The 23,753-nt window shown below is 38.0% G+C and overlaps 1 protein-coding gene across 1 annotated transcript; it reads left to right on the top strand.

Annotated features, from left to right (window-relative positions):
• The first annotated feature begins 6 nt into the window (after positions 1-6).
• On the top strand, positions 7-19,204 carry LOC144050008 (alpha-protein kinase 3-like). The gene is made up of 15 exons (XM_077562840.1): positions 7-852; positions 4,700-4,755; positions 4,845-5,041; positions 7,660-7,781; positions 8,731-8,848; positions 9,178-10,039; positions 12,253-14,830; positions 16,050-16,197; positions 16,277-16,404; positions 16,493-16,528; positions 16,602-16,876; positions 16,954-17,042; positions 17,965-18,182; positions 18,285-18,333; positions 18,409-19,204. Exons 3-15 carry the CDS (start codon positions 4,920-4,922, stop codon positions 18,704-18,706), a joined length of 5,043 nt encoding a protein of 1,680 aa, XP_077418966.1. The 5' UTR covers positions 7-852; positions 4,700-4,755; positions 4,845-4,919; the 3' UTR covers positions 18,707-19,204.
• The last annotated feature ends 4,549 nt before the right edge of the window (positions 19,205-23,753 follow it).

Here is a 23,753-nt window from a genome sequence, read left to right as displayed (position 1 = left end):
TTCTGTAACGACCAATCATGACTCACCTGTTTTCTGAAGCTGAGCCGTGATTGGTCGAAATTGAAAGCATAAAAAGAGGACCACTTGGTTGGTGCCTCTGTCTGGACTGTCAAAGCCGCTTACTCGCGTTGTGAAGTGAAGTGAAGCCTCCGGCGGCCATCTTATATTGCCACTCACTCTCGGCCACCTAGCTTAAATCATACATTGATTCCTCCGTGGCATTTTCACATCATTTTCTGCCTCTATGGCAAAAATGCCAACTTGTATGATAGATTTGTGCCAGGGAGAAGTCAACATGCACATTTTATTGCTCATTAAAAGATTCTCTTAAAAAGCAAAAGGCATATCTCTGGCTTCATCCGCGAAAGTCCTATTGACAGTCCAGTCATAAAGTCAATGCTCAGTCGAAAAGTTTAAATAAATAAAAAACAGTTGACCAAATTATGCTCATATTATTCAGAGGTTATTGAGTCTAGAGCTCAGCCACAGATACAGTACAGAGGCTGTGTGACTTTCATTGATTGAATGGGCTTATTCGCCCATTGGCTGTAAAACGAGGTAAAAGCCTGTAACAAGTTGTACTAGTGTCAGAAAGATAGGCGCAATGGTGTAGAACCTTCTTGCTTTAATTTAACTACAGTGACGCAATCATCCCTCGTGTGTGTGTGTGTGTGTGCGTGCGTGCGTGCGTGTGTGCGTTAGCCAGCTGTCCCAGCAAGTCAAGTGTTCTCCCGTTGCTGCTTCCTTGGACCTGACACTGGTGTGAATATCCATCAGATGATGTCACAGCCTTGACGGATGCACAAAGCTTAAGCTCGGTTTCCATAGAGACCCATCAAACAACCAAACAGTGTGAGTGCCCCTCCCCACCCTTCTTCTCCGTTTTCTTTTTCCTGTTTATCTGCGTCGACACCTTACAATTCTAAACATTCGATGTAAGACACTACTATTTTGAAGCGGGAGCTTATTGAATTTGTGTCAAGTGTATGAATGCATTTGCACATAAGATAATCCATCACAATTGTTTCAGTTTAAGTTGCATGAACAGAGGGAGTCAGTTATCCAACACAGCGATAAATCTGGTTGTTAAATTGTAGAGAAAAACGAAGCCACGCTGACGTTTATTCTGTCCGATGCGGCAAGGTCAAAAGAGTTTAGTTTGCTGGAGGCTGTCACTTGATAGCTCCTGTTAGTGTTTGCGTGTGGTTGCTTTTTGCTTCATTGTGTTGGTGACGTACTTAATGTGCATGCAATTTGTATATATCCAAACAGTACTCCTCAAGGCCTTTAATATGAGGTATGACTTGATGTGGTTTATTCTGAATGGATTTTCAACATTGTTCCAAGTGACATATTTGAGCAGGTCAGATGAGCCGCTATGGACCTCCAAGACTGAATGTCCACCCTGTTTGGATATATAAACTGTGGCAAAATTTAGGTTTAGTATGACTTTGTGACTTCTGAGTATGATGATATTTTCCAGTAAGAAGAGCATTTTTTTTGTAATTCTATCATCATTTAAGATTGTATTGAAAATATAATAGCAGCTCTAGAAAGCCCTCAGCAGGGCCTTTAATATGACATATGACTCGATCTGATTTGTTACAAGTTAATTTTCGACTTTGTTACTAGTGACGCGTTCACGTAAGAAAAACGCATTCTTCTGTAATGTTATAATCCTATTAGAGTTTATTGACAATACAATAACAGATATGAAAAGCCCTCAGCAATGGGCTTTAATGTGAGATATGACTCCATGATGTTTGCTTGAAGTATTATTTTTTTTACTTTAGTGATCAATTACTTAATGAGGGCCATCGGGGAAAAAAAAAATTCAATACATTTTGGGAGTCATTATATTGTGCAGGTACCTTTACCTCCTGAAGTGCACGGCGAGTGGCACCAAAGTCTAAAGATGATTTGACCTTTACACACGTCGCAAACAACAGTCCTCGCAAACGTGGTCTTGTCTGTCATCCCCCAGCTATAAATCTGCTGTACTAAGCCACAGTGGGATTTGGAGTGGAGGCTAAACATAGTTCATCATGAGGCAACAACCATGTAATATAGAAATTGTGACTTCATACTTCCGTTTTGACAGATAGGACTGTATTGAGAGAAACATCGAGAAAAAAAAAAAAAATTCTAAAATACCTGAGGAGTAGCTATTAACTCATTCACTGCCATTGACGCCTATTCATTTTAACTATTTCTATTAGTTTAACATTTTTTCCGCCACTTTTGTTAACAAGAGTATGAAAACCTAGAATTAGTTTTATTGCACATTTAGAGCAGATATAAAAAAATATATTAATCGTGAGTTAACTAGTGAAGTCATGCGATTAAAAACAATTTTTTTATCACCTGTTGCCCCTAATTTTTAATAATCTTTTCTTTTTTTAAATTGTGAGTTAACTAGTAAAGTCATGCAATTAATTACGATAAAACATTTTAATCACCTGACGCACCAAATTTTTTACATTTTTTTTTCTTAAAAAGAAAAGAAAAGAATATTAAAAAGTAGGGGCGTCAGGCGATAAAAATTTGTCATCGTAATCAATCGCATGACTTCACTAGTTTACTCGCGATTTTATATCTGTTCTAAATATACAATAAAAAAATCTAGGTTTTCATACTCTTGTTAACAAAAATGGGAAAAAATGTTAAACTAATAAAAATAGTTTAAATGATTTTTTTTCCCATCTTTAGCAGTCAATGGCAGTGAATGAGTTAACTGTGACATTACTCATTAATTATTTTTGCATTTAAAAATTTCATTCATAATGATGTCATCACAGCATCCAATCAGATTGCTCAGGTCATTCCTATGTTGCTCACAGCCACAAGGGGGAGTATTCGAATATGTCCTTTAACCCGAACCCTTGGAAGATAATCACTAACGAGTTTTAACATTTTGGGGGGTAAACAGCAGAAAATGTCTGGTGGGGTGGATTGAAGTCCTCTCTAGTTGTTTATGAAGGAAGGGTGGTGGGGGGCGGGGTCACATTACATCTGTAATATTTCCACACTCTGGGGCTTTGATCCATCAGTACACAGCCTGTCTGAAATATCCCGACCATGATGAAGTAACTGCGCTCACAAAATAAAGTGGCAGCTGTTTGCTCTTAGTCATTATAATATCATTTATTATATTTCGGTAGCAAGGTTTTGCCCAGAGAAATACTTCTAAATATGTGCTACTTTAGCATATGCGAATTCCTGTGAGCATGTCTATAAGTGTTACAAGTATTATTTTAGAAAAATAATTACATGCATGTCACATTTTGTGAGGAGTGCAGTGACTAATGGTTGGCCCAAAAGAAACGTGTCACGTGACCGTGGTAACATGCGAGACGTTTACGTGGACTTCATTTAGTACGCATACACACACAATGAGGGACTCTTAATTCATCACGTAGTGTATGCAAGTCCAATGATTGTGTGTGTCAAGATGAGAAGCATGCAGTCATTAGTGAGTTGTGTCCTTTTAGGGCCGTTCTATTTCTACTGCTTTTCCTCCGGGAGCCAAAATGATTGTCAGTGGACAATGAAGCCTTTTTCATGTCCCAGCTCATCATCATGATGAAGCACTTTTGTCATTTTGTTTTTTACTGAAAAATCCATACCATCCAAACCAATAACTAAGAGAAAATTCAGTTCATATTGTACAAAATCTGTAGATTCAGACAAGCAAATAGAGTTCAAAGTCAGCTCTTACATTTGTAAAAACAAATGAATTGTTTTTTATTTTTTACAAACCATGCTTTAATCTTTTTCCTACTGTTTTGTATGTCTATTTTTAATTTATTTTCTTTTATAAACTTTTTCTTTAAAATTTGCTATCTGCCTTTTTAACTAATTCACTGCCATAAATTCATTAAAAAATATATATATTTTAATTCAGTGTGTCAGGCGATTATTTTTTTAAATTGTAATTAATCGCATGGCTTCACAAATTAATTGCCACTTGCTGTCAACTAAAAATGACATCACAATGTCTAAGGGCTCAATTTGCAAATGTCACATGACCAAACTAAGCAAACAGGTGAGCCATGATTGGTCGTTATTTGAGTCCAAATTTTGTACAGTTGAATCTCCTAAAAACAATTAAAATACATATTTTAGTTGTTGTTTTTTATGACAAGGGAAAAATAAATACTTTTGGCTATAAATATATTTTTATTCTTAAACATTTCTTCTTCTGAGTGGCCTCTGTATATGGAATATAATCATACATTATGTATTTTTTTTTGTATTTCAATTATTGATAGGGCTCTCCCTGAAATCCAAACTGTACTCCTAGAATTCAATTTAAATTTTTACCGTTTCCATTACATTCACAATAATTTGCAGAACTGGCAACATCCAGTTTAAGCTACCAGATCGGATTTCTTAGTTATAAAACGATACAAGCAACAAGTTACGTTCACAAATTGTTCTATATTAGGAGCTAGCAAATATGCAATGACCTTGACTTGACTTCCAACCTTAAATCAATCTTTCCTCTTCTGCAGTGTATCTTTAGTGTCAACGTGCTGTTTGGCTGCCTGATGCATCCTATTGTATACAATGGTGTGCATGCAGGTTGGAGGGGGGGGGGGGGGGGGTGATGCACCCTAGTGCCTATTTGAGGGCCCACTAAAAATAGCGCAGCAGGAGCCGATGTGTACACATGCTCTTGTTTGATTGGAAATCACAGAGCCGCAAGCCAGAGCTGCGGGGCATCCGTCAAAGAGGGACGTGACCTCGTCCACGGTGAGTGCACTGCATTAAGGCCACTGCATATATCATAGATTTGATCTTATATAATGTTTGACCTCAGCATGTTTATTTTTCCCTTGCAGCTTTCATCGACAGGAGCTTGAAGGAATTTAACAACGTTTTTTTTGGGGGGCGGGGAACTTTTGTGACACATTCAAATGGGTTCACGGCGGACAATTTCACGCTCCCAGTCGGCCAATGGAAGATCCGGGAACGGGAACACTGGCAATAGCCGGCCTGGAGGCTGCAGCTACATCTCCAACGTTAGGCCAGAGAACAGGTACATTGTGTATGATCATGTGACATTATGCGCTTTACACCAGTTAATAGAGTGAACAAGACAATTCACATGATAGAGACTCAGGTGATTGACAAGCAAAACAAAACATAACAGTTGTGCTTGTAAGTTTAGATATCCTAAGGCAGGGGTGGGCAAACACGGACCTCGAGGGCCAGAGTTCTGCAGGTTTTGGATGTTTCCCTGCTCCAACACAGCTGGTATATGATAAGCTTTGCATAAGCCTGATAACGATCCTGTTGATTGGAATCAGCTTGTGTTGGAAGAGGGAAACCTCCAAAACCTGTGGGACTCCAGTAGTATCAACATCAATTGCTGCAATATTTAGTTTTTTTTTTAAATTATATGTATATATATATATATATATATATATAATTTTTTTTCTTCTTCTTTCATTTCAAACACAACTGTAAGTGTTTGTCATCCTTTAAAAATAAATAAAATAAAATGTAGTATCAACATCAATTGCTGCAATATTTAGTTGTTTTTTTTATATTATATATATATATATATATATATATATATATATATAATTTTTTTTCTTCTTTCATTTCAAACACAACTGTAAGTGTTTGTCATCCTTTAAAAATAAATAAAATAAAATGTAGTATCAACATCAAATGCTGCAATATTTAGTTTTTTGTAAATTATATATATATATATATAATTTTTTTTCTTCTTCTTTCATTTCAAACACAACTGTAAGTGTTTGTCATCCTTTAAAAATAAATAAAATAAAATGTAGTATCAACATCAATTGCTGCAATATTTATTTGTTTTTTTTATATTATATATATATATATATATATATAATTTTTTTTCTTCTTTCATTTCAAACACAACTGTAAGTGTTTGTCATCCTTTAAAAATAAATAAAATAAAATGTAGTATCAACATCAATTGCTGCAATATTTATTTATTTTTTAAATTATATATATATATATATATATACTGTATATATATATATATATATATATATATATATATATATATATATATATATATAATTTTTTTTCTTCTTCTTTCATTTCAAACACAACTGTAAGTGTTTGTCATCCTTTAAAAATAAATAAAATAAAATGTAGTATCAACATCAATTGCTGCAATATTTAGTTGTTTTTTTTATATTATATATATATATATATATAATTTTTTTTCTTTCATTTCAAACACAACTGTAAGTGTTTGTCATCCTTTAAAAATAAATAAAATAAAATGTAGTATCAACATCAATTGCTGCAATATTTAGTTTTTTTTAAAATTATATATATATATATATATAATTTTTTTCTTCTTCTTTCATTTCAAACACAACTGTAAGTGTTTGTCATCCTTTAAAAATAAATAAAATAAAATGTAGTATCAACATCAATTGCTGCAATATTTAATTTTTTTTAAAAATTATATATAAATATATGTATATTTTTTTCTTCTTCTTCTTTCATTTCAAACACAACTGTAAGTGTTTGTCATCCTTTAAAAAGAAATAAAATAAAATGTAGAGACAGTGAGGAAAATAATTTGATAAAAGTTTTGAAAGGTCGTGAATGTAATATATAATTTTTTTTTCCCCCTGGAGAGCTCAGTATTGTTCATTCGGTAATTTTACCGATTTGACAAGTCATCATCTTTGTTCTCTCTCTTTTTTTTTCTTTTTTTTTTTGTATGTGTATGCGCGTGAGTGCGTGCGAGTGTGTGCGTGTATTCATTAGTTCACCTAAAACCTATTAAAAAATCCCATACCGTTCACCTAAAGCGAACACTTCCAGCCAGAGTCGTGAGGCCGTCAGGAGACCCGAGGAAGGACCAAAGAAAAGAAAGGGAAGTGAAATCCAGCTTACGGCCATAATACCCTGAGAACGCCCGATCTCGTCGTGAATGTTATTGAGCGAAATAAATATTTGATATTCCCAAGAAAAACACGGGATGAATATTTAGCGGAGAAATCCTTGTCGTATAGTTTTTGCGATAAATATAAACACGAAGAGACCACGATGTTCATTAAAGCCAATTAGCGGTAGTATTTCCTGTGCAATCAATCATTGCTTAATCAAACAGCAACATCAAGTGGTGCCTAGAGGCCAAAGGCTATATGCCGCATAACACTTTAAAAGCATTTGTGTCATGTTGGGTTCGCTCACTCATGAGTTGCGTGCGATGGGCTGTGAAAGAGCGCGCTGACCCCAACATTATGGAGGAGAGCAACACCAGACACATCACATGTGTGTGCACGTGTGTGCGCAACCATAATGAGCTCCATTCAACATATTGTGCCAATGGAATTTCTTACTTTGTTTTCATCTGTATTTTGTTTCTATTTACGTTTTTGTTTGTATAGGAAGTTTCAAAGTGATATTGATTTTGTTTTTCCAATCAAAAGCATGCCCTGTATATCCTAATGGTTAGGTATTGTTTGCATAAATTTGCATAATTATTGGCATATGTTATTTGTATAAATTGGTGAGCATGAGGATTTTTTTTTTGTCAATTTCAAGGTTATAGTCCACTTGCACTGGGTGCAACAGTATTAGCAGGAATGTCAGAAAATTCCAATTACCCAGCCTTGGCGGAGGTCGATTAAACGTTTTCTCTGTGCACAGGAGCACACTGTGCAGCGTGATAGCACAACTGACACAGGAAACGCAGCCCGCCTTCGTGACCACTCTCAAGTCCAAAGCTGTTTCAGAGAGCTGCAACGTCAAGTTCTTCTGCGTGGTGACTGGTAAGCATCGACGTTTATTTGTCAAGTGTGACATGACTTCCCAACTAATTTGGGTGAACAACAGATGTCCACGTATTGAATCAGGAAATAATAACTGGCGGATAGCCGTGTCCTGTAGTTTGCAATGTTTCCCTCCTCCAACACACCTGATTCAAATGATCAGGATTGTTATCAGGCTCCTGCAGAGCTTGCTGATGAGTTGATCATTTGAATCAGGTGTGTTGGAGGAAGAAAACATCTCAAACATGCAGGGCTCGAGAGCCGGAGGTTGAGACCTATGATGTACACTGTAAAAAAAAATTCAAAATTTCAAGGCAACAAACTTCAATAAAATTTTAAGCTGGGCAATTCAACGAAATACTTTCAGTTTTGTTGTTGTGAAACTTGGCTTTCCCGATATTCACAAAGAAAAAAAGAGTTTACAGAAATAATTTCCATTTGTATTGTCCCCCAACTTAAAGATTATGTAAAAACAAATCAGCAAATTGTTTTAGATCAGAGCAACTCCTTTCTTTGCTGTGCTAACTAACATTGCTGCCCTAAATGTCAATAATTTATGTTTTAGTTGTTCCAACTTAGATAACGGTTTAAACCCCCAAAACACTAGCTGTTTTTTTACAGTGTTTTTTTACAGTGCGCATTATGTTAAAAATACCATATATTATAAAGAAATTATTATTCTCTCTATATTTTAATCGCCTGAAAAATATCTGTACGCATATTATAATGACTAAAAGTTAGTTGTTGATTTTTCAGAGACATTCTAAATTAATTTGATATAGCATCAAGAAAGTGTGAATAGCAAAAATAGAATGGTGGAACATTATTTTTGATTTGTTATAATTATTAAGAAAAAAATATTAAAAAATGATGACTCAATGTATTATTATTAGTACCAAGGTAGTATTTCTAATGGTTTTTTTTTTTGTTACTCTTTTGTGTGTTTCAGGTTATCCCATCCCTCAACTTACTTGGTATAAGGATGATAAACAGTTGGACAGATTCTGTGGACTTCCTAAATATGAAATATTTCGCAACGGGCAAACTCATTCCCTGCACATCTACAAGTATGTATACTGAATGGTATGGAATACATTGAAGTGTTTCAGGGGTAGTAAAAAAAAAAAAAAAAGCTTTAGAGTAATGTTTTATGCCCCACCCAGTCTGAAATTGATAAAAACGGGTAGATTTTGCTGTTGAATGCATATTCCACAAATACAATATAAATCATGTTTAGACTAGTGCGGCCTCATAAACATATTCTTTTGGTTCATTTCCACTTTGAAAAAGGAGACATTAACAACAATGAATTAAGTAATATGTTTAGTTTATCTGAATCAAGCCCTGTGTCCTACTTATAAAATCGTGAAAAACTTGAATGGTGTTCTCCTCGCAGCTGTACTGTGGAGGACGCCGCCATCTACCAGGTATCGGCCAGTAACAACAAAGGCATCGTGTCGTGCTCTGGAGTTCTGGAGGTGGGCGGAATGAACGAGTTCAAGATCCACCAGCGCTACTTCGCCAAGATCAAGCAGAAAACGGAGGGCCGAGGTAAAGAGGGCGACGGCAAGGAGAACCAGGAGCCCATTCGAACCATCAGCCCCGAATGCTCACAGAGGAAACGGCGTTCCACCGTGGAGGCCTTCCTGAGCACGCCCAGCTGCACGGAGGATGAGGTCACTGAGGAGTTAAATCGATCAGTTTGTGAGGATTCAAAGGTGGAACCAGCAGAGGAACCGGTGGAGGAGAATCCGGCACCCTTGACTAAGACTTGTGCGAAAATAAATAACGAAAATGGAATCGTGGCTGGCATTGCCAAGACTCCCTTTGCCAAGAAAAAGATCAAGATTTGCCCCAAGGGTGAGAGGACGCCAGAGGAGATGAGAGAGGCCAGCTCAGCGGAGCTCATGGAAGTTGAGAGTTGCAGAAACATAACAGAACATCAAAACAGAGCGCCTTTGGGAAGATTCTTAAGGAGCCAAAGTTCCGAGGCGCTTCGCTCTCCAGAAGGTGCGAGGAGAGACAAGGAAAGTGCCTTTAAACGTGATGAGAAAGTGTCAGAGAAGAATCCTCGCATGCCCTCCAGACTTCAAAATGCACCCCAACAGCTCTCAAGCCGACACATGCAGCACGTGACTGATCCTGGATCAGCGGATGGGATCCTCCAGAACAGGAATGCTTTACCCGAGAAGACCTCAAATCAGCCGCCGCAAAAGGAAACAAAAGCAAAGCAAAGGAATCTGTCCACGCAGAGTGAGGTGAGTTTTTTTTTTCTTCTCCCATGAGCTCATGGGAGCATCGTGCCAGCTAACACAAGCAACCTGATGCTATTTATAGCAGCAACAATGTCACTGCAGTGCCAGTGGAGCTGCGTGATGTGTTCTAGTGTGATGCAAAATTTGGAGTAATCACAGGACAAAAGGAAACATTACTAGACCAACGTGACTAACAACAGCAACGCAGACAGAAACCAAAAATCTAATGCTGCATTTGAGGAAAGTGGGAATTCAGACTTTTCCGACTTCATACCAGAAAATGTGCATGGGAACACCCCTTTGATTTCGAAACAACACAACCAGGACAACAAAACAATTGATCAGAATCAGCCATCTTTGTTGTTTACATTAGCCTCGAACACTTTGAGGTCGGAACTAGGACAATCCAAATGGGATAAGTACGACTTCCTACCTTCCTCGAATGCAGCATAAATACAAGCAACCTAACGAGACAACAAGGCACACCTGGGCAGGACGATTGGCTGGAGGGAGGGTGCTGATTGGTAGACACAACGAGTCATGTTACGTTGCAATTGCCAGTCAAATGTCTTTGCCTCTGAGAGATTATGAACATTTATTAGAGAGAAGGGCTTACGCAAGCGTGTGCGCAGCTACTGACATCAGTGAGACAAGACGCAGCTCAACTGAAGTGCCTCTCCAAATGATTGACATTCCATTGTAACCACACGTCAACGACTCAAAGCAAAATGTGAACAGACTTGAGCTTTTCCAGATTAGATAGAGGGGAAGGAGATAAAACACGCACATAACATAACATTAGTTATTTAAAACAAATACTTGTTTTCATACTGCAGTTGAGCGATCAAAATGGATGCTTTTGAAGTCAGTTTTTGCCGCATTAAATGAGCAAAGTGAACATTATTAGCCTTGCTTATCTCATCTATTATGGAATGTCATGTGACTCAGGGAACCTCTCTTGCTAATTATAAAAGGGGGTCCAACTCATGCTCAGACGTGATGTGGATTTGACACTGTCTCGACCACAAATCAGAGAGCTGATACACTGATCTCATCACCCTTTCGCAACTTAACCGGAACATGTTTTAACTGTTGCACATGCAATACGTTTTGTAACAATGGATCCAAATATTTCCTCGGTCAATGCTATGATACAAAACTTCTCATCTTTTCCCACTGATACCAAAACCAAGCTAGTAGATACAGAAGTTACATTTGTGGACCATCTTCACTATCTCCTCTTGCTTTGGCAGCAATAGAATCCAACGGTTGAGCAGCCTATTCTAAATCAGACTGTATTTCCATTCCAGTGTTTACATAAGTTGCTCCTGTCACTAGGTCATATGTGGCCTCTAGAAACACGGTTGGGTGCAAAGGATTAGAAGTGTAATGATAGTCTTGGTATAATATTTGAAATCTGAGAACTGTGTTTAAAAAAATTCAATATGCTTTATAAATATATATTAATCACTAGAAACAAACAAACAAAAATATACATAATGAGCATTTTCTTACAGCATATCTGAATAGACATCACAGAACAGCTCACGTCTTGGGTTCTTAATACTTCTGAAATCTGAATCTTCTCATCTTACTGTCATGCCCTGCTTTCAAATAGACACGACCCTCAAATGAACACCAGATACGATTTGAACAAACAAAGCATGAGGATTGTGTTGTGAAGCAAACATTTAAATAAATAGTGCCAAACAGAATGTAAGTCGGCATGATCTTACAGCTATATAGTGCAAATCTGAGAGAGAAAATATATCAATGTAATGTAATCTTATAGTGTTTCAAATACATCTCTCAGGTTAAGTAATATTTTTTTTAATTAAATTAACTCTCATCTTAACTACACAAACATGAGAATTGTGTTGAAAAAGTAATAAAGAAATCACTAAATAAATTGAACATCATTCTGAATTGACATTCCAGAAGACATATCTTACCATTGTAGCATTTGCACTAATATAGGCCTGCTTTCAAAGAGAAGCTTCCTAAAAATAAATACATTGTGATTTGCAGTTGAGCCAACAAACAGCACCAGGCACTCATGACACTCATGTCACATGAGCGTGTGATAGCTTATAGTATCTATAGTTGGTCCATTGTTGCTGTTGTTGGAATTACACATTTACCGTGTTTGCACAGCCAGGGATAAAGTATCATTAACATTTACAGCCTGGAAACATTTGCTTGAATTGTCTCCTAAGGTTACACAGGCTCCTACATGGATGAGTGGGAATGATGCACCTGTTAACCCGCAGCCTCCACCTGACCGGCGTTTGGCAGCAGCAGATCCGCGACCGCAGCGGAAAACCCCACCGAAAGGAGCAGCTACATCAGAGGACTCTTTGGTCACACCTATTGTCATATCACCACAACACAGACAGCATCATTCCAAGGGATTAAGAGGAAGCCACGCGGTCCCGCAGAAATCACAACCTCTTTCATTTGCGGACCAACAAAGCCAAGCTGATTTAGTGGTAAAATGTGTTGCAGGGATAAAAGCATCGCAAGAAGGCCAAGGTTATAAGAAGGTAGATGCTAATGAGGTTAAAAGGCTGGTGGTGCCAAAAGAAAAAAATGATAAAGTTGTGACTGAAACCACTGATTCACCAAAGATTCAACAACCAGACAACAAAGTAGCTAAAGTCTCTAAGTCCGTGGTTGTGTCTAATAAGGATAAAAAAGTATCTAGTTTAAAATCCAACTCGGAATTACAGTCTAATAAACAGTTTAAAGTTGAAACTGCTCGGCCATACCAAAAAGCTCCCCGTTTACATGAGCAGCAATCCACAGACATCCAAGAACTCCCCAAACCTGTGACCAGAGTCGTATCTGTTGCAGAAATTATGAGAGCCCAAATAAGGGCTTTTGATTCAGCAGTAACTAGTCCTGCTCAAGACATCCCTTCAGACTTCGTAACACATCCCACTGCTGCAGACAAATCTCAAAACCTTAGAATTGAAAATGATAAATGTATAGCTCGTGGGATCAAGACAGAACCTGAAATCATACCAAAGATTAGTGTCGATAGATCCACTACAAAGGAACATGTACAGAAAACCCAACTGGGAACGAATAAGATTTCTCCAAAGGATCCTAATCCTTCTTCATTTGCAGTTGATTCCCTCAGCATAGAATGCCATCGAGATGTCACAGCCTTTTCCAATTCAGGTTTTTCAAATAACTCCTGTTCTGATCCCGTGAATCCTAAGGAGATTGTAACTGAGAATCTTGTGAAGGAACGTAATCAAGATCCTAGCCTTCACCCATCTGTCACTAATCCCCTTAGCATAGAAGTCAATGAAGATGTCACAAACACTATCGATGCTGGTTCTTTAAATAATTACTCTTCCGTTCCAGTGAAATCTAAAGAGGTAGAAACTCAGCCGAGGAAGTCAGCACCTGACAGCATACCTAAGAATCATGTCGATCAAACCTCTCCAAAGGAATATCTTTTAAAGCAAAGTCATCCAGGAAAGAGTCGTACTTTTCAGGAAGATCCTAGTCCCTGTCCTACATCTGCAGTTGATTCCCTCCGCATAGAATGCCATCGAGATGTTACAGCCTTTTCCAATACAGATTCTTCAAATAACTCCTGTTCTGATCCCGTGAATCCTAAAGCGATTGTAACTCAAGGGAGAAAGGCAGTACCTGAGAGCATACCTAAGAATCATGTCGATCGAAGCTCTCCAAAAGGAAATCTTGTGAAGGAACGTAATCAAGATCCTAGCCTTCGCCCTTTATCTGTCATTGATCCCCTTAGCAAAGAAGTCAATCAAGATGTCACAGACGTTCCCGATGCTGGTTCTTTAAATAACTACTCTTCCGTTCCAGTGAAGCCTGAAGAGAAAGAAACTCAGCTGAGGAAGTCAGTACCTGATAGCATACCTAATACTTTTGTTGATCAAACCTCTCCAAAGGTACATCTTGTAAAGCAAAGTCATCCAGGAAAGAGTCGTACTTTTCAGGAAGATCCTAGTCCCTGTCCTTTATCTGCTGTTGATCCCCTCAGCATAGAATACAATCAAGATGTTGTGGCCATTCCCAATGCAAATTCTTCAAAAACGTACCCTTGTCTTCCCATAAATCCTAAGGAAGAAGCAACTCAAAGACCCACATCAAGAACCAAAAGTGATCAGATTCAGGGCAAAAACTTGGGACTTGTGGAAAACTTCTTCCCAGATATTAAATTTGACACTGAAATTCAACAAGAAATTACTGGAAATACTTCTCAAACACTGATAATACAACGCGACCCAACTAGTTGTTCACTGGGGGTGTTGAGATTTCCCAGTAAAAGTGTTCATGGTGCAGATGCACAAGGAAACTGCCTTCATATCCAAGGGATGGTTGAAGACATTCAAGGGAAAGACTTCTTACCGAATCCAAATACTGAAGCCAGTCCATTATTACAGACAGAAAATTGTGATTCTTTACCTACTCCTGCGACTCCACAAGAATTGGCCTCAGGGGCCCGTCGCAAGATCCTTTCTTCCAAGGACAAACCTGAGATCAACTTACTACCTGATCACCAACCTATGAAACAAGAGGTTTCGCCACTAGACACCATGCTTAACTCCAGTCCCGCGTCAATCGTATCTCCAGACTCCTCTCAACGTTCACCTCTTCTTCAGCCTAGCGATGATAGATCTCCTCTTGTAGAAAAGAGATCGCCAATGCTGGAAAGAAAGAAGACTGCTGTGACAAAGGCATCGAGCCAACCGCCCAATGAGGACAGCCAAAGTGAGAAAACTGAGAAGGACAGATGGGACCCATGTAAAGGTAAGGGTAATCCGAGGGTAAGCAGTTTCTTAGTCAGTCTACTATCCGTGTTAAACACTGAGTTGTACAGACGCTCCCCACCTTACGAACGAGTTACGTTCCGGATGATCGTTCGTAAGGTGAATTTGTTCGTAAGTTGCTTCAGTGCTATATTTTGTATTATAATTTATGTTTAAAGCCTATATAAGTATATTGAAGGTTTATATAAGTATGTTTAAGGCTTGTACAAGTAACCTGCATTGGTTTGTACTGAAAAAAACTTTTAATAAAATGGAGAGAATACGTACAGTACTGTACTGTACTACGTATGGTAGAGAGAGAGCGCGAGAGACACACACAGTATGTACATGTACGTAATAAGATAAATAAAATGAAGTTTAACTTACTTTTGGAAGATGTACTCGATGCTTAAGGAGATGATGGAGGAGGAGGAAGAGGAGGATTTTATATCATGAGAGATTCTTCGTCGTCGCTGGAATCGGCTTCAAAAGTTATTTCCTGCTTCATGGGGACCGGCGTTTCTTCCTCCTCCTCCTCGCCACGTTGCTCAGCCTCCAATGAGCTCTCACAGCGCCAATCGTCGGTATTAGCGGCGGAAAGAAGCACTACGCGCAATACAAAATCTAACTTACAGCATTTCTTTCCGAACATTTTTCGACATACTGTACGCGCAGAAATGTTCGTATGTACCGTTGTTCGTAACTCGAATGTTCGTAAGTAGGGTAGCGTCTGTAGTCACTAAACAGTGTGTCTGTTTTTTTTTTAGGCTGGAGTGATTCTGATAATGTGTGTCATAACTACTTTTTGAGGAGCAATAGGGCGGTAGTCGTTTCGACAGATTGCTGTTTTTTTCTGGTGGAGGGGCATTTCGGTGACAGATTTGAAATAGGAAGACTGACAGGTTAAAGATGTCTGTAAATGCATTCAACATCTCTGATGAGCAGATCTTCACAACTCGGCCATGGATGCTTTCAGCTTTTCGGGAATTAGTCCTCCTCAGAACTTTGCAGACATCAGATGATGATAAAAGTTCAAACTACAGGATATCATTACTCTATTCTACTTACTCTTCAGTTACGTTGCTACTGTCTTTTCAGCAAATCACATGAACTTGCATTGGCAAAATTTTGTGATGGTATCATTAGTTACTCTGTGATTAGATTATCACCCCGACTACAGATGCAAACGTGATCCTCATGGTCACATCTCTTCATTTTAGCTCCTCAAGTCATCCGTAAGATCCGCAGTGAAAACTTCGCAGATGCCTCGGGGCACCTTAAACTGTGGTGCCAGTTCTTCAACGTTCTCACTGACTCGACCATCACTTGGTACAGAAATCAATTGGAGATTGCCCGGATTAAAAAAAGGTACGTTCCTAGCATGTAAACATTTATTTTTATTTTTATAAATGATTACTGATTCTGTGTATTTGTACTTGTCTCTCAGTGCGGCGGATGAAAGCCATGTTAATTTGGCCGTCGTTCAAGCATCAAGCAAAGACTCTGGTGTTTACAAATGTACTATCGCAAATGACTACGGGAGTGACTCAACTGACTTCCTGCTCGGTCCAGAGAGTATGTAGTTAGTTGGCATATCAATTTTATGTAAACTGTTTAGCTGTGATAATACTAAACGTGTTCTCTGTCTCCCAATGTGTTTCAGTTTTGGCAGGGATTTCTCTCCGTGTGGACCATAGTGGTAAGGTCAGATGTTAACTATTAATACAACCAAACGTTGAATGCATTTCCAACTCGTTTGTCCTGTCATCAAGTTGGGGAGGAGATCGAAATGGCGCCCCTGGTGTTCAGCAAGGGTGTTGCTGACAGTGGTGTTTGGGGCAGCAAGTTGTTTGGTCGTGTGATGGTGAACAAATCCTGTATCGGCAAAGGTTGTACCCATAAAGTATGGAGGGCTAAAGTCATCTATGGCCTGGAGCCTGTTTTTGAATCTGGTCACACGTGTATCATCAAAGCACAACGCCACATCGCATATGGCGGCAAAGAGGAACACTGCCTCACAGACAGGAACATGGACTTAGTCAAGCAGGTATGTCTCTCTTCGAAACGGAAAGTTTGATGTTGTAATTAATTCGAACCTGATATTTTCCATTGTTTTGCATACAGGACTGTAAGATTCAGAATCTGGCCCGTGAGTACTGCAAAATCTTTTCTGCAGAGACAAGAGTTATCGAGAGCTTTGGGCCTCCTCTCGAGTGAGTTTGACTACAGGCTTTCCATGAATGCTTAAGTTGTGGTACACTGAGTGGTTTGCACATCTGCCTCACAGTTTTAAAATCGCTGCACTGGCTCCTCGTGTGTTTCAGGATTGATTTTAAGGTGCTTTTATTAGTCTTTAAATGTCTTAACGGCCTTGGGCCAATTTATTTATTCTGATGATGCTTTTATCGTGTCAACCGTCGGTCCGCAGAGACTATTGATATTTTTAAGAGGAGGCTCAAGACACACTGTTTTAATTTGGCATCTTTTTAACTCCTTTATTTCTTTTCTTAGTTTCCAGTTAATTTTATTATATTGTTTTTTAGCTTTGTTTTTGCCTTTTATTCTGTTTTCTTTGAGTTTTAAAGTGTTTAGCTCCATTGTTTCCTGGGTGCCTTTCCTCACGTGGTTTCTCTGTGCCAATTTATTTATTCTGATGATGCTTTTATTGTGTCAACCGTCGGTCCGCAGAGACTATTGATATTTTTAAGAGGAGGCTCAAGACACATTGTTTTAATTTGGCATATTTTTAACTCCTTTATTTCTTTTCTTAGTTTCCAGTTCATTTTATTATATTATTTTTTAGCTTTGTTTTTGCCTTTTATTCTGTTTTCTTTGAGTTTTAAAGTGTTTAGCTCCATTGTTTCCTGGGTGCCTTTCCTCACGTGGTTTCTCTGTGCCCCGCCTTTTTTGTTTGTGGGGGTGGGGGGGGTGTTAGGGGAAGGGTGTTTTTTCTTTTTGTTGTATTATGGATGCCTTAATTGTTTAGCACCTTGAGTCGCATTTTAATGTATGAAAGGTGCTATATAAATGAAGATTGATTGATTGAGCCGCACTTGGTGGAAATGCTTGTTATTTTTTGCTCATTATCTGTGCAATGCTGTGCCATTAAATTAACATCGATCCTTAACAAACCAGGGTTATTCCTGTCTACTTGATGTACCGGCCAGCAAACACCATCCCCTATGCCACGGTGGAGGCTGACCTGGCTGGAGTCTATGAGAAATATGTAGTGATGGACCATACGGGGAGGATCGAGATGAGAACCACCTCCGAGGTGGGGCTGAAGTGTTGTGCTCTGCAACACTGGATCTTTCAATGGACCAACGGAAATCTTCTTATTACCTGGCTTGAGGGTAAACTAGGATTTTTCACTCCCCAAATGCATGTTGCAAATAGTTGAACAATTGTGAATTGTAGGCGGAAAAAACTATACTATACATTGTGCTGTTTTTCAGGGGTTGATACAAAGATCACCAACATTGGAATTACAGTCAAATATGCAGGGTTAGTATATCGTGCTTAAATTATTTAACAGCAAATGTATCACTTTCTCATCATATTTTGCTGTTGTTGCTGCAGACATCAAGGTCTCCAAATGGAAGGCAAGCCTCAAATCTTCGAGGCGTTTGTCTCGCAGCACCAGTGTAACTACTTCTGCGGTCTGCTGGGCTTGAGGTCCCTCAAGCTTTTGGACTCTCTAATGGCACCGGCCAAGCCCAAAGGCTCCAGGAGCCCGTTACTGCAGCGCAAGAGTCAGGCTGCTGGCTCCTGCAGCCCACAGGCTGGCCGGAGAGCTGCCGGCAGCCCTCGGGCGCTCAGGAAGGCTGAGCAAGATGCCACAATGAGCCTGAAGGCTGCTGTTGAAGTCTCATTGTGAAGCAGTACAGATCATGAATTGATTAGACACCATTCCGTGTCTTAAGACTTTATTGATGGAAGTTATAATTAAGAAAAAATAGTAGTATTAGCAGTAGCAGCTTTTCTTGTATTTTCACTGCAGTGGCAATGTCGCACTAAATCTTCTTGTCATTTCTACAATGGTAGAACATATTTTAAAAATACTTAGCCAGTTGGAGCAAATTGTTTGTTATACTGTTATAGGCTTACGTTTTCTTGAATCAGTTACTGATTGGCTATCGTTTTGTTCCACGTGATTACCACAGTATGTCCCTCTGTGAATGAAAAGAACATGTATAAATATTGATAATGTTAAGCATCATTAACATAAAGTCAACTTTTGTACAGCGAGAGGCCAACCAAGCGCAGACGGAAACATTGTGTGGTCATGTGACACAGATGTACAGTGACAAATACTCATTGTATATTAAACACATCATGGTAAATATGACGTAAAATAAAACAAAGCTGTGAGAGGTTTTGAGAGTGCGTGTGATGTGCTTTAAGTAAAGCTATTAGCATATTGTGGATTCTTTCATTATCATCTTGTTAGAAAATTTAGGGGGGAAAAGTGAATCTTCCGGTCTTAAAGTTGTCTTAACGCATCTTGGCCTAGTTACACTTTTTACTTTTATGCACATTGAAGTTCCTCATGATTTGTGGGGGTACTAACTGGAAAATAATATTGCTGTAGCCTCTCCTAGCTGATTTCAGATGAAAGGTGGGGTGACTAGCGTCTGCCCACCAGCCAGTCGCAAGGCAGAAGGTAACCATAGACTAGCAAACGAGGTCCAAAAGCCAAATAGAGTTGAATTTGCCCAAAAAAAACTACAGCAATGTCATACCTCATGTGGAACAACTAAGTAAATACATACACATACAATGTAAAGAATTGACTGTAGTATTAAAAAAAAAAAAACTGGCAACAAAATTGCCAGTGAATTCTTGTAAAATCTCAATACATTACTGTATTTTTAAAATATGAATTAAAAAAAAGATTTTACAGAAATGTGTTACAGTGTACTGTAGTACTCACAAATTGTTTTACATGCAGAGTCACAAACACTACAGTCAATACAAGAACTCGTACTTTGATAGCTGCTCGTATCATTTGTTTTTGGTCATAAAACACATCAAGTCATTTAGCATAACTACACTGTCATCATTTTGTCTCGAAACCCATATAGGACGACACATTTACCAAGAAAAAAAATGTTTTTCTGAATTTAATTTTCTCAAGTGCTGACAAGATGACACACACAAAATACATAAAAACTATTTGTCAAAAATTTCTGACGTAATCGAACAATCATATGTGGATCTTTATTTCAATCACAAATTTGGTGCTAATCCAAATAGGGTTTAAAAAAATTAATTAATGTGAAGAAAAGTGTGATGTCATGTTAAGTGGAAGAGCTGAGACATATGCAGATCAGGAATATTTGATAATAGTGAGATAGTTTGCACATTGGGATGTAGATGATGAAGCTGTACCAACATTGTGCCAGTGAGGTGCCTTGGCTAAATTTGGAGATTGGCGTGTGAGGCCCAACGTGTGTGTTTGTTTACAACGCAAAAGGCTAACCTCATCATGATAATCAGTTGTGATTCCTTGGTCATTAGTGAGTCAGCCTTTATGTAAGAGACCACTGAACGTTATCTTGACCCAAAAAAAAGTTGACAGCCGTACGAGTGTTGCATCTTTTAAACACAACAAAGACTTACATTTTGCATGTCAACAAGTTTTTCTTAGGTCTTTTATTCATACTTTAACTGAGCGTATCTTGTGTCTATTATAAGCTGGACTTGTGTATGAATGGATATGTGACTGATACCGGATAAGACACTCCTGCCACCTACTGTTTGTTCAGTCATCCAACAAGTATATATTTACTTAAAAAAAAAAAAAACATTTTTTTTTATTTATTGCTTTTTTGTAGGGGGGCAAAAAATATATTTTTATGAATGAATAAAAAAACTATAAATAAAAAATGCAAGAAAATTATAGGACTCTATAATATAAATGCTTTGAAAGAATTCTGTCCATATACTGTAAAGTAACCAATATATTATATTACATATATTGCTAAATGAATAACCCTCTGACTGTCATTCAAAACTGAGCCTAACGCATAATGTTCTTCATATTTGACCCATTGTCGTCAAACAATGAGACGTAGGGAATAATTTTCCCGCATGCCATTACGTAGGAAGCTGTTAGCGAAGCGGAGAAAATTAAAGGGAAAAAGTTGCTACGGCACGAGCAGCTCTGGCGGAATGCAATAAAGACATCACTTGGGACAATCTGAACATTTAGTCTCTATTATAAGAGCACCAAAATTAATGAATTGCCAGTCGGCGACTGAAGATATTCTATGTTTAACAAGGCCTAATGTGGACTTGGCCAATCTGAGCACATCATTAAACGCATTTATGACACACCAAGTTATAAAGCGATGAAAATACCCTGAGCTTATTTGCATGTCATTTTTTTTAAACAGATAAGCCCAGCAATAGAAGCAGAAAGCCGATGTTCTGTCCACAAGATAGACCAGCGTTCTATATCGAGAGTCCTTCGCATTTTGCTGTCTCACTGACCTTAATTAGCATGGGCGCTAGGTGTTAGCATTTACGTGGGCGATATGAAAAGCATCACAGGTGCCTAAATGCCACAGACGAGCTGGCATTTCAGCAAAGTTTTATCTGCAAAACGTTGCTTTTGTCCACTATCAATACAAGACAACCTTGATGCGTAATCGCACCTGAAATGGGAGCGGCGAGCGCCTAATCACTCACTGTACAAGCACGTGCTTGTGCGTGATGGACCTCATTCTCTTTCACATATCATATAAATGAATGCCAGGGAGTCAAACAATTTGGGATTATTACTGATGTACAGTTCCTGCCAAATGTATTTGAACAGTTAGCCAATGTTTGTGCAATGGCTAATGCTTCCCAATGACTTGTTTTGTTTTAAAAAACAGCTCATTATGATAAATTATAGGCATGTTTTTAGCTAGACAGTAAACACTTTTAATAACCTTACTAAGTGCTCAGTGGAGTCTTGTGATTGGATGCTGGAAGAGCAGCTAACATGATGTACTGTAGATGAGACATGAAGCGCATGTGTTTATTATGTGTATGAAACATGACAGTAATTTTAATGGAGTGCAAAGTCATCACTTAACCGACTGTGAAATTCTGTTCACGCGTTGTGGCGGTCACACATTCTCATGCGGCGGCCCATTGCCGGACTTAACAGGGGTTACGTCGTAAACACACATGAAATTAGCAACGAGTAAAGGGCATGGATGCATGAATGAGACATAAATGGAGATGTGGGATTTTAACTATTTTCATGGACCTCTGCCAATTTGGAGCGAAAAGAAATGTTACGGTATATACATTAAATGATGCAAAGCTCCTGCTTCTTAACATTTCTAAAATGTTTCATTTTACAATCATACATTTTTACCCATAAAAACAGTTAAATAAATAAACAAATAAAGACTAATGCTGCACTATTATCCAACTCTGAAGTCAAAATGTCATAACTAAATGTGTTTTAGAAGTAAATATAGTTATTGTAAATATGTTTGCATAATTTTTCTCAAAAGCAATGACCGAAAAAAAAACGTCATTGGGAGAGGTAATGTTATTACATTGTAATAACATGATAATAAAGCTTTAATGATTATTTTAAACCATTTATTAGCACATGCTCTGTAAATGCACTCCTAAGCCAAAGTGCAAGTCTGAGGTGAAAAAAAAAGCCAAATTCTTGCAATTTTAATACATTAAAACCATAGTAAGTCATATTAGAGTACCACCGCGTGTATTAATGAAAATGGGAGTAGATGTGACACATCACACTTGACAAACAACGAAAAAGAGAAGCAACTTGATTATGATATTATTGTAGTCACCTCAGGACTCCCTCCAGGAAATTGCACCATGTCAACAGTAGAACACAAACGTGACCAAGTACATTTGTTTTTCTTCTGTCAGATCAAATTTGTAATAAGGAACATTTATTTTCTCTTCTGTATTTCTTTACCCACATTATTAAAATGACATCATTTATCATTTCGCTACCATAGACAGGGGATGTTTGCTTTATGATACAAGCTGGCTTATTATAAGCAAACACCACCTTTGCTATTTTATCAGCGTTGCATTGGGAATGGTTGGGAGTAATATAAATCATTAACGTGTCAATAATATTCTTCTCAGAAGTTTGAATATTTTTTAAAGAGTTATTATATTATTATATTTTCAAAGACAAAAAAAATGCATTGTAAATACAATTATGATAAAATAAAATAAAATTCAAACTAGCATATAAACAAAATTAAACATCAAATTAAAGCAACAAGAAATAAAGTAAGACAGTGGTCAGCCCAGTCACTGCTAGTAATTTAGACATACAGTACTTGTTCGAAAAGGGAGTAGGAAGAAGTATTGACCTTTTGCACGGCATTGACTTCATAATAATTTAGGTCATGCGCTGTGAATTCTGGCAAAGTGCGATTTGATTAACTTGGCAAAAACAGCCGGCAAAAGAAGATAAGGGGCTGTTTTCAAACTAGCGATTTCCAACTTAAGTGAATATCGCGCTCTATGAGTCCCAAATAAATGTGCAACTTCAACTGACAGGCGAACTTCGGTTGAAGTAGTAGATTCCATGGCTCAATGGGCAATAATAACTTTTAATTTGTAAAATAACAGTCGCTAAGTCACTAAGTCGCTCCGGGTCACGCCCACTTCCATTCAACACTCATTTTGTTTCTGCTTTCTTAGTAAGCCAACTATTGAAGTAGATAAACGGTCATATTAATTGTTGGTTTGCCTTCATTTTGTTTTTTTGTTTTTGTAAGAGCAAGGGTGGCAAACTCATATTCATTTCCCGAACCACTTATGTGTAAGAAATTTGACATGTAATACAATAAACAAAAGCACAAATGATGCAAACAACATAGAAAAAACAAATCGTTGTAGTTGGCTTTGAGCCGGTTGCAGCTTTTGAT

Source organism: Vanacampus margaritifer, chromosome 4 (assembly GCF_051991255.1).
Source record: "Vanacampus margaritifer isolate UIUO_Vmar chromosome 4, RoL_Vmar_1.0, whole genome shotgun sequence".
NCBI classification, from domain to species: Eukaryota; Metazoa; Chordata; class Actinopteri; order Syngnathiformes; family Syngnathidae; genus Vanacampus; species Vanacampus margaritifer.
The sequence above is the reverse complement of the archived record's forward strand: the minus strand, read 5'-3'. Positions and strand labels throughout refer to the sequence as shown.

What these genes read in the sequence shown, in the direction of transcription:
- LOC144050008 (XM_077562840.1), top strand. Translation starts at nt 4,920, where the DNA reads ATGGGTTCACGGCGGACAATTTCACGCTCCCAGTCGGCCAATGGAAGA. An exon ending in ATCTGTCCACGCAGAGTGAG is followed by an intron (nt 10,040 to 12,252) that starts GTGAGTTTTTTT and finishes TTGTCTCCTAAG; the next exon opens with GTTACACAGGCTCCTACATG. An exon ending in TCTTATTACCTGGCTTGAGG is followed by an intron (nt 18,183 to 18,284) that starts GTAAACTAGGAT and finishes GCTGTTTTTCAG; the next exon opens with GGGTTGATACAAAGATCACC.